The sequence below is a fragment of the Camelina sativa genome, chromosome 2 (genome assembly GCF_000633955.1).
Source record: "Camelina sativa cultivar DH55 chromosome 2, Cs, whole genome shotgun sequence".
NCBI lineage: Eukaryota > Viridiplantae > Streptophyta > Magnoliopsida > Brassicales > Brassicaceae > Camelina > Camelina sativa.
This window is the reverse complement of record NC_025686.1, coordinates 9,037,691-9,048,288: the sequence shown is the minus strand read 5'-3', so window position 1 is coordinate 9,048,288 and position 10,598 is coordinate 9,037,691. Positions and strand designations below refer to the sequence as shown.

Here is a 10,598-nt window from a genome sequence, read left to right as displayed (position 1 = left end):
CGCCATTCTCCATATCATTACGTTAATCCCAACTCTCAACTACTATATTTTTCTTATTGTTTACTAGAGTGGGAAACTTGTAGCTTACTTTTTTTTGTTAAAGAAACTTATAATCATATCAAGGTTGGGTTTTTTTTATTGTTAATATGCAAATGTAAATAAAATCTCTATTATGTCAAATTAAAATTCGTATATTGGTGTCATAAATTTATGTCTTGTTTTGGTGTTAGTGACATAAATAAATAATGCCAAAAGAGTACATATATTTTTCCGAGAAAATATGTCTTTGGATCAGGTTCCAAAAGAGTATATGCCAAAAGAAGAGTTTGTAGGTTCAAGTTTGCTAAGATCTAGCTCAGATACGTGATTTCTTCTCTTCTGTAGTAAGACCGATTTATCAATTTATTTTATCCGATCATTTTAACATTTTCACCACGGTATAAAAAGTAAACATTAAACTCAGATTTTTGGATTTTAATCCCAAACGAACCTCGCTAATGTTTTCATCTAATCAAAACTTTAATTGCGATTAATCCTTTGGTTAATTACTCTTTTGTCCTCATCTTCTTCTTTCTACTTCTCTCTTCTCTTTCTTGGTGGCTCTCCCCTTCTTATAGCTACTGTTCCCTTTTATTCATTTCTCTTCCTCATATCTCTTTACTTTGATCGTGGGGTTTGTCTTAAAAATCGGATTTTTATTTCTGGGTTTTGTTCGATTTCTACGATCATGGCGGTCATCGGAGCTGATACTACGGTGGTGGAAGTTGGTGGTTTGATCTCTTCGCCGTCGCCGCCGTCTTCAGTCACCAGTCAAGAATCAGGAGTCTCTTCTAACAACAGCGATCACGGCGGAAATGGAGAGATCGGAGTCCACGTGGCGAGATCCGACGGTGGTGAGAGTTTTAAGCGTGATATGAGAGAGCTTCATGAGCTCTTATCTAAGCTTAACCCCATGGCTGAAGAGTTTGTTCCTCCTTCTCTTACTAAGCCAGTCGTTAATGGCTTTAACGGTGGTTTCTTTGCTGTTAACAATGGTTTTGGTATTGCCGGAAATTTCCCTGTGAACGAAGACGGTGGCTTTCGTCGGGTAAGGACATGACTCTTTTGTCTCTTATCTCTGTGTTTTATTTTTTGGGATTTTTATTACAATACTCTTTAGGGTTTTTGATAGATTTATCAAATTTGGCTTCTCTGTTTCTTCTTTTATGTGTTTATAAGTTGGAAAAAATCTCACCTTTTTGTGTCAAAATGATTTGATTTGAAAACAGAAGAAGTCGTTCGGACAACAAGGGAAAAGGAGAATGAATCCTAGGACAAGTTTGGCTCAACGTGAAGAGATCATTCGAAGAACTGTCTATGTGTCTGATATTGACCAACAGGTTTTAAAAGTCTCCACCTTTCTTTAGTGTTTAAGTCTTTACTGTGTGTTTTAACTTCTTCTATCTTACTCTTTGGGTTTAAAGGTCACTGAGGAGCAGCTTGCTGGTTTGTTTATCGGCTTTGGACAGGTTTAACTAGTTCATCTATAGACTCCTCCATCTTTGTTTGTGGTGTGTTATGTTTCTGTTGTTGACTATATTTTGTTATTTAGGTAGTTGATTGTCGTATATGTGGTGACCCTAACTCAGTACTTCGGTTTGCTTTCATTGAGTTCACTGATGAAGGTACCATTAGTTTTCATTATGTTATCTGTTTTCTTGGATTGTGCCTGTGAATGGTTGGTTTATGGTTTGGTCATTTTTTTGATACTTGTAGTGGGTGCAAGAGCTGCGCTGAATTTGTCTGGTACGATGTTGGGGTTCTATCCTGTGAAGGTTATGCCTTCCAAAACCGCTATAGCACCGGTTAACCCGACGTTCTTGCCGAGGGTGAGATTTTTTTCTTGTGTATCATCATATTCTGAGTGGAAAGTTATGGTTTTTTTAGATTCATGATGTTGATTTTATAGTCTTCTTTTGTTTTTCTTAGAGTGAAGATGAGCGTGAGATGTGTGCGAGAACTATCTACTGCACTAACATCGACAAGAAGGTGAGTTTTTTTTTCTTGATTTGGTTTTTTTCCTTTGCTGAGCTATTCCGAAACTTAAAGGAGCTTACTTTGATTAGTTTCACTTTTCAACAGCTCACTCACGCAGACATCAAACTCTTTTTTGAGTCTGTGTGTGGAGAAGTGTACCGTCTGAGGCTGTTGGGTGATTATCATCATCCAACTCGCATCGGTTTCGTTGAGTTTGTCATGGTAAAAAAACTTGTTTAAAAGCACATCTTCTTACGGTTGTGTCAATAGATTAAGCTTCAAAGTACTGATCTTTTTACTCTTCTGCAGGCTGAAAGTGCAATAGCTGCCCTCAACTGCAGTGGTCTTCTTCTTGGTTCTTTACCGATAAGGTCCAAAGAAAAAACCAACTCTTAAAAACATTCTCTCTATATTAATTATAAATCTCTGAGCATTAATCGTATTTCGCTGGTTGGGTTATGCAGGGTGAGTCCGTCAAAGACACCTGTTCGTTCCCGTGCTGTCCCGCGACATCCTATGCATTAACCGTTTAGCTACACAGGCTTTTATATATATTTCTGCTCCTCCACAGACATGTAAAGAATGTTTGTCTGAAACTTTTCTTCTGGTCTTTTGCTTTTCATTACCCTATGTAATGCTGTGAAGCTTGATGATGATGCTTCTGTTGCTTTTTGCTTTTGGGATCGTTTGGGTAAAATCTCTTAGGGAGAGTTTTTTTTTTTTTTTCTATTTGGGTTCCTACGTTTAGATGTTTACCACAGTCCAGAAGAGTAAAACACTGAGAGAGAGAGAGGCTTTTGAAGAAGATTTGTCTCTGTTTTAATGGGCGCTTTTAGTTATTTATTTTTTACTCTTTACCCCCTGAAGTTGTTAAAAACTTGCTTTGTTGCTGAAAATGTTTCCTACTTTTTAGAGTTAATCAAATTACCTTATTGTCCTTGTTTGTAGTATCTGATTAAAATATTTGTTTTATATATTTAATCAAGAAGAGTGTTAGGTACATAGTAGTCTGTGTTCATAGTTGAATAAGTCAGTTTCTGTTTTCATTTTTAAATTCGGAAACGAGAATGCTGTTTGTCACAAAAAATAATTAATTAGAATTATCAGATAGAAAATTATAAAAAATGAATAAACGTGAGTATATCATATTGAATGAGTCTACATTTTTAATAATCAGTTAATTAGGTGTATATGAAATTTAACAAAAAAATAAAGACTAATTTTTAGGTAGTATAATTATAATATATGTTATGTTAACGTCGAGAATTAAAAAAGTCATTGCTAGAAATATACAAACTAGAACTATCATAATTCAGAAACATGTATAAATTTAACAAAGAAAAAAAGGAAAATCTTGAAATTTATTATTTTATCTTTAAAATTTTAGATATTTCCTGAAATATTAAATTATTGTTTGTGTTCATACTTCATAAGTCAAATAATCGAAACGAATTAAATTTATGTTTTTGAAAATATCTAAAATTAGAATTATCGAAAACAGTTTTAAACTTGACCAAACAATTCTTTGGAAAATTGAAGCTGAATTATTTTGTTTCTTTTTAGATTTATCTTTTTTTTTTCTCCTTTGATCAGTAAATATCAGTCAAATGTCGAATTGGTCAATGTAAATTTTTTACTCCAATTAATTGTCAAACAAGTCAACTTGGTCAGAGTTGCCATTTTAAATCGAATTAGTAACAAACTCCAAAGGATAATATTGTAATTTGCAAGTATCACACGTCAAGCGTATGTGGTGGCTCGTTGCATTAACAACAGTGCTTTGATCCATCTTTGCGCTTTTCGAGAGATGTGGTGGCTCTCGTTGCACTCATCTCTGTATCAGCTTTGACACCTTTTGTACTTTTCCAAAACACACAAACAAACAAAAGGTCAAAAGTGTTGTGTAATGATGCTAATGACTTTTGTAATGATCCTATTCCTATCTACTTCTATTCTATCCATACAAAGTTTTCAATACATTTAATATTTATAATCTTTTATAACATGTTCATGTAGTATTAATTTTTTAATAATACTAATATCTTTTTATTCATATTATTTCAGTTCATCAATTAGAAGAAAAATAAAATTATAGTATAGTTTTCTTTTAATTTGTGTAAAACATGTATTTTGACATAAAAGAAATAATTTTGTGATTGGTTCAGTTCTCTTAAATTAAAATATTAAATAAATTTTTGCATAAAAATAAACTTAATATACACATTTTAATTTAAGAGCTTATAAAATGAGATAGAGTGAGTAATATACAATGAAATGAGCCACAAAGTATATTGCAGTTTACAATTTAGAAGTTTTATTAACATGAAGAAAAGAGTAACCAGAGATAATTATAGAGGACTACTATGTTATAATTAGTTTCACAAAGAGAAATATTAACATTTTTTATATAATCTACAAAAACTATGTAAATTTCGTATTTTCTTAATAAAAAAATACACTAAATAAAATGTGTCATTCTAATCAATAAGTTAAATAATAGAGATAATATAAGATTTAGTTTCTGAAAAAAAAATATAAGATTTAGTTTTTAAAAACTGCATCAAAAAATAGAAAATGATACTCTTTGAATCAAAAAAATGTCTTAAACCAAAAAAGTTAGATGTTTGATAACTTTTTAAAAATTTAAGTAGAGTCTCAACATAAGTTTTATACTCCCTCTGTTTCATAATATAGGATGTTTAGAGGATTATTTTTGTTTCATAATATAAGATGTTTCCAACTTTCTATGCAACTTTTATATTAATTTTATATTTTATATTATGCAGTCTTGATTATGATTGGTTAAACTTTTTAAACGTAACTTTTTCTTAATATGCGTGTTTTTACTAAAACATCCTATATTTTGAAACGGAGGGAGTATGTTTTGGCATTATTTTGGTAGGTTAACATATTCAAATCAAGATATTTTGCCGGTTTCATATGAAAAGAGTAAAAATGAGCTTAAAGCAAGACTTGTGGACGCATGGCCATGGAACATAATTTGGAGCAAGGAAGTGCACCTATATTAAATTCCAATTCGATGGGAACTTGAACATAGTTGCAGCAATGAGATCATGCAGTTATGATTTCTAAATCTAATCCATGATTCTCCATCTTTTCAACTTACTCTTCAAAGAGGGCTACTACCATATTGTATGTTGCCTCTTAGTTCATTGGGTATTTTTTTTTTTGTTTGATCAGAATGGGCTTTTGTAAATGGTTGGCCTTCTTACCATTTTTAGCCTAATGCAAAAATTGTTTAAAAGACACTTCTCTATAACTATTTTAATATTATTGAATTTAGACTTAAACTTGAGTTCTTCTCCCCCTAATAAGTAAATTTTTCTTTCTACTCAATGTAACCCAATCAAACAGTGAAAACTAATGATCAAGATTTTTACAAGAAACAAAAATAACATGAATCAACATGTTTTAATTTTAATTAGCAACATAAACAACATAAATCCAAAAAGGTAGAAAAGCTCAGCTAGAACTACTATGCATTGATACAACCAACTCGAAGTTTGATATCATATAACCCCTAAAATATCAAGAACATTGGAATTTTTCTCAATATTGTTTTTCAAAAATTAAATTTTAAGTTTTTCTAATTGGTGAGGAAAAACATGTTTTTAGTGGAGTTATTAATAGTCAATAAACAGTTTTTCAAAAAATCAACTCAATAATAGTAAGTTTTAAAAAAAAAATTGAGTTTTTAGGCTTCATTAAGGATTTAATTTGATTATATATCCCAAATCGTATAGAAATTTAAATATCTACACAAAATTTTCAATTATTTGAATAATTATATATTTAATAATTTAAAATTAATTTTTCTTTTTTAAAACATAAATTAAATATTTTCCCCTACAATTTGTTTAATAGTTTAGTATAGATGTATTATCACATACAATAATATGAGTACTTATTTTACAAAACATGAATACTATAGGTCCTTAATCGCAATATACCAAAACTAAAAAACACTCGTTTTCCTCCTCCCACAGAAACAAAAAAAAAAACCTAAATTTCATTTTCGTACTCGTCTCTTCATCGTCGTCGTCACCGTCAGAGTGAAATGCTTTCGAAAGCAGCGAGAGAGCTTTCATCAACAAAGCTTAAACGTTTATTCGCTCTTCCTCTCTCCTCTTTCAAATCCTCCATACGAAGCAACACAACAAACCCATCTCCTTCATTTCTCAATCCCCCTCACTTTAACACTTCATCAAAATCTCCATTTCTTCGTTTCTACTCTTCTTCCTCTAATGTGCTTCCGCTAAACAGAGATGGGAATTACAATGACACCACTTCAATCACCATCTCCGTATGCCCAGGCTGTGGAGTTCATATGCAAAACTCAAACCCAAAACATCCAGGTTTCTTCATTAAACCATCAACAGAGAAACAGAGGAACGATTTGAACCTTCGTGATCTTGTACCAATCTCTCAAGAACCTGAATTTATAGATTCAATCAAACGAGGGTTTATCATTGAACCAAACAACAGTTCTTCTGACTTAAACCCTAAAGACGAAGAAACAGAACAAGAACCATCAGATGTTAGACCATTGGTGTGTGCGAGGTGTCATTCACTTAGGCATTACGGGAGAGTGAAAGATCCAACAGTTGAGAATCTACTTCCTGATTTTGATTTTGATCATACTGTTGGTAGGAGACTAGGTTCAGCTTCTGGTGCTAGAACTGTTGTGTTGATGGTTGTTGATGCTTCTGATTTCGATGGTTCTTTCCCAAAGAGAGTAGCTAAGCTTGTGTCGAGAACTATTGATGAGAACAATACGGCTTGGAAAGAAGGGAGATCAGGAAATGTACCTAGAGTTGTTGTTGTAGTGACTAAGATTGATTTGTTACCTAGTTCGTTGTCTCCTACTAGGTTTGAGCATTGGGTTAGACAAAGAGCTCGTGAAGGTGGGTTAAGTAAGATCACTAAGTTGCATTTCGTTAGTCCTGTTAAGAATTGGGGAGTTAAGGATTTGGTTGAAGATGTGGCAGCTATGGCTGGGAAGAGAGGACATGTTTGGGCTGTTGGATCGCAAAATGCTGGGAAAAGTACGCTGATTAATGCGGTTGGGAAGGTGGTTGGTGGGAAAGTTTGGCATTTGACTGAAGCTCCTGTGCCAGGAACTACATTGGGGATCATTAGGATTGAAGGTGTTTTGCCTTTTGAGGCTAAGTTGTTTGATACTCCGGGGTTGTTGAATCCGCATCAGATTACGACGAGGCTTACTAGAGAGGAGCAGAAACTTGTTCATATCAGTAAGGAACTTAAACCAAGGACTTACAGGATCAAGGTCTGGTTTTATAGATTGAATGTGTTGTTGGCTTTTTTGGATACATGTAACCAAATGTGGGATTGTTAATTGGAGTTTTTTTTTTTGGTTTACAGGAAGGTTATACAGTGCACATTGGTGGATTAATGAGACTTGACATTGATGAATCATCTGTTGATTCGTTATATGTAACGGTTTGGGCGTCTCCTTATGTTCCACTTCACATGGGGAAGAAGGAGAATGCTTACAAAACACTAGAGGACCATTTCGGTTGTCGATTGCAGGTAAGGCTTTTTTTCAGTTGTAGATGATAGAAATGTGATGAATTTTTGTATTGAACACCATTGAGATTACAATGCTTTGATATGAAAAGAATACATAACGTGAGGACCATTTTGATTGTAGATAATTATCAAATTGTAACTAACTTGAAGTAGTTAGGATCAACGCTTGATTTGAACAGTGCTCTTGATACAAGTCTTAACCTTTTTGAACATTTTGATTCTTGATGAAGCCACCAATTGGAGAGAAGCGTGTTGAAGAGTTGGGAAAATGGGTTAGAAAGGAATTCAGAGTGAGTGGAAGCAGTTGGGACACAAGTTCAGTAGATATTGCTGTTTCAGGTCTCGGATGGTTTGCGATAGGACTCAAAGGAGAAGCGATATTAGGTGTATGGACTCACGAGGGGATTGATGTCTTCTGCCGTGACTCATTGCTCCCGCAAAGATCACACACTTTTGAAGACTCTGGTTTCACCGTCTCCAAGATCGTTGCCAAAGCTGATAGAAATTATAACCAAATTCACAAAGAGGAAACGCAGAAGAAACGAAAACCCAACAAGTCTTCTTCTTCAGATTCTGTTTCCGACAGAGAACATTGCCGCGAGGTGTCACAGCCTTCAGATATAATACCAACCATGTAACTCTTCTTATAAGCTAGTTATCTTTTTCTTGGTTTGTTGAAATTACTCGTTCTATGAGATTCACTAAGATTGATGTTTTTTTTTTTTCATCTAAGCTTTATTTCTTTCATAGAAAAGGTTCATTACGTTGACCAAAGAGTTGAACCTATTGTGGTCGTATATAGTACCAATCTCAACTGAACAAGTTTGAAGAAGAAGATGACATTGTAGAACATAAGAGGATTTGTATTGAATTATACATAACGGATCATCAAACAAACATAGATAGGTTTGGTCTATTTCACCCCATAGCTTAAGAGACACAAACTGAAAAAGATTGAAATCAGAACTCTCTTTCAGCTGCAAATAGGACATGGAACAAGACCGTTCTCGTTACACTCATTACATCTCACAACCACAGCAGCACTACCCCATCCTTTCACCATCTTACAGCTTCCATTACACCTAAAACACGGCAAGAAAAACAAACCGCCGCACCCATCACACGCGCTGCTCTCGCATCCTCCCGCTTTCTTTTTCGGAATCCCACCGATCAGCTCTCCGAAAGAACCTTCCTCAACTAGTCTCAACACTTCCTCTGCTCCACCAATGTACATTCCCTTCACAAAAACCCGAGGCGGCAATGCAGTAGCAGCTCCATCATCCTTAACTCTCTTCGCCATTAGACTCACAAGCTCTTCTTTAAACCCTCTATCCATAGACACATCTCTCTCACAAACCACAACACCTAAACTCTCCACCGCGCTTCTCACAGCGTTACACTCCTCAAACGTCCGACGAACACCGCGCAACGACGTCGTGTAGATCACCACTCGGTTCTCTCCTCCGGGAGGACAAATCCTCTCAAATCTCTCCGCCGACTTCAGATCTTTCAACGGTTTCGTAGGGTTTCTCCGATCCGGATCATCTATGTTCGGATCTAACGGTTTCAAAACGTCGTCGTTCAAGTTTTTTCTAGGGTTTCTCCGATTAGGTTCAGAGTTCTCTTTGTTCTCTCCGCCGAAGACTTTATACTTAACCGGAGTCTTCGGAAGAGGAGTGAATCGGAAACTCTCACCGTCGAGACCAGACATTAGCTCCCATGAGTTAATAACCTCCGGTTCAGACTTGATTACCCTTGGCTCAGACCACAATGACGACTTAGATTTAGTACCGATCTTGAATTTCTCCGGCGGTGTCATAGGCATGTCGGAGGAGAATGCGGCGGAGGAAGGAGGAGGAGAAGAAGGAGGAGGATCGAGAGTTAGAAGACCGTAAGTGGTGGACGTGAGTTTGACGATGTGGTGGCCAAAGCCGGAGCTTCCACCGCCGAGTTGAGGGAAGTCTTCGTCGTGATTAAGGAGGTTCGATGAGACGCAACCCATTATCACCGGAGATTTCGGTTTTTTTTTCCTTCTCGAATCTAACGCCGGAAACTTCCTTTTTTTGTGAGATTCAAAATTGAGTTTTTTGAAAATTTTGAGAGGAACGGTCGAGTAAGTGAGATTAAGACAAAGCTCTAAAGTGGGAAAAATGTGACTTTTGCTTTGGCTCTGAGGAAAAAATCAAAATATTTATTTAGTTTTGTGATTGTTTTTGAAATAAAGTTAAAGATGTGATTGTTTGAAGAAGATGTAAAGGTTTAAACTATTTGTTTTATACTTTAAAAGTTTGAATATAGTTGTTTATATATATATATATATATATATAGATATGTATTATATTACGTTTTTTTTTGGGAACAAACTCAAGTTTGAAATTATAAGATTAAAAGTTAAACCAGTTATAGATAGGATGATTAAAAATTGTCTTGAGAGGTATATAAGTGTTTTCAATTCTTTTACAGTTGATTATTTATTTTTATTTTTTAACACTAAATTATCATAGATATCAGAACAGAGTTTACAAATAACAGAAGCAAATCAAATACAACCAATTATCACAAATACAGGAAATTGAACACAATTTCGATGAAAGAGTGGATTAACTCTGCTTTCTAATCGGAAGCCTTACGGGCTAACAGATAACATCTGTTAAGTCACCCTCTCATACAATTGTAAATGGCTATCATCTTATAGATGAAACTCCAAAATGCACTTGGCATAACCTTGATTAATAAACTGAGACTAAATGTTGTTAGACTTGCATCTGGAACTTGTCTCCTTCGTGATATCAAAATCAGATTCGCCTTATTCATCCATTGATAATTGCTTACTATCACTACATCTTCATCCCCAAATTGTCTCTTTCTCCATGGTGGTTTTCATGGGTGTTTCTTCCAGAGCAGATCCATTAAGAAGAATTGATTGACATCAGCGGATTGAATGACCACTGAAAAATGTGAAAATGGTTGTGAAAACACCATATCTCGAATTCTCCATTTATAGATCTGCA

The 10,598-nt window shown here is 34.8% G+C and overlaps 3 protein-coding genes across 3 annotated transcripts; 2 read left to right on the top strand and 1 right to left on the bottom strand.

Moving 5' to 3' along the window:
- LOC104720699 (polyadenylate-binding protein-interacting protein 12) lies at positions 618-2,956 on the top strand. Its single transcript, XM_010438579.2, has 9 exons — positions 618-1,087; positions 1,269-1,379; positions 1,464-1,508; positions 1,592-1,664; positions 1,756-1,868; positions 1,969-2,028; positions 2,122-2,238; positions 2,326-2,387; positions 2,481-2,956. Exons 1-9 carry the CDS (start codon positions 728-730, stop codon positions 2,539-2,541), a joined length of 1,002 nt encoding a protein of 333 aa, XP_010436881.1. The 5' UTR covers positions 618-727; the 3' UTR covers positions 2,542-2,956.
- On the top strand, positions 6,046-8,301 carry LOC104720689 (GTP-binding protein BRASSINAZOLE INSENSITIVE PALE GREEN 2, chloroplastic-like). The gene is made up of 3 exons (XM_010438570.1): positions 6,046-7,324; positions 7,420-7,587; positions 7,818-8,301. Exons 1-3 carry the CDS (start codon positions 6,095-6,097, stop codon positions 8,223-8,225), a joined length of 1,806 nt encoding a protein of 601 aa, XP_010436872.1. The 5' UTR covers positions 6,046-6,094; the 3' UTR covers positions 8,226-8,301.
- LOC104720684 (uncharacterized protein At3g28850-like) lies at positions 8,362-9,760 on the bottom strand. The gene has a single exon (XM_010438563.2). The coding sequence runs from the start codon at positions 9,587-9,589 to the stop codon at positions 8,561-8,563; it is 1,029 nt and encodes a 342-aa protein (XP_010436865.1). The 5' UTR covers positions 9,590-9,760; the 3' UTR covers positions 8,362-8,560.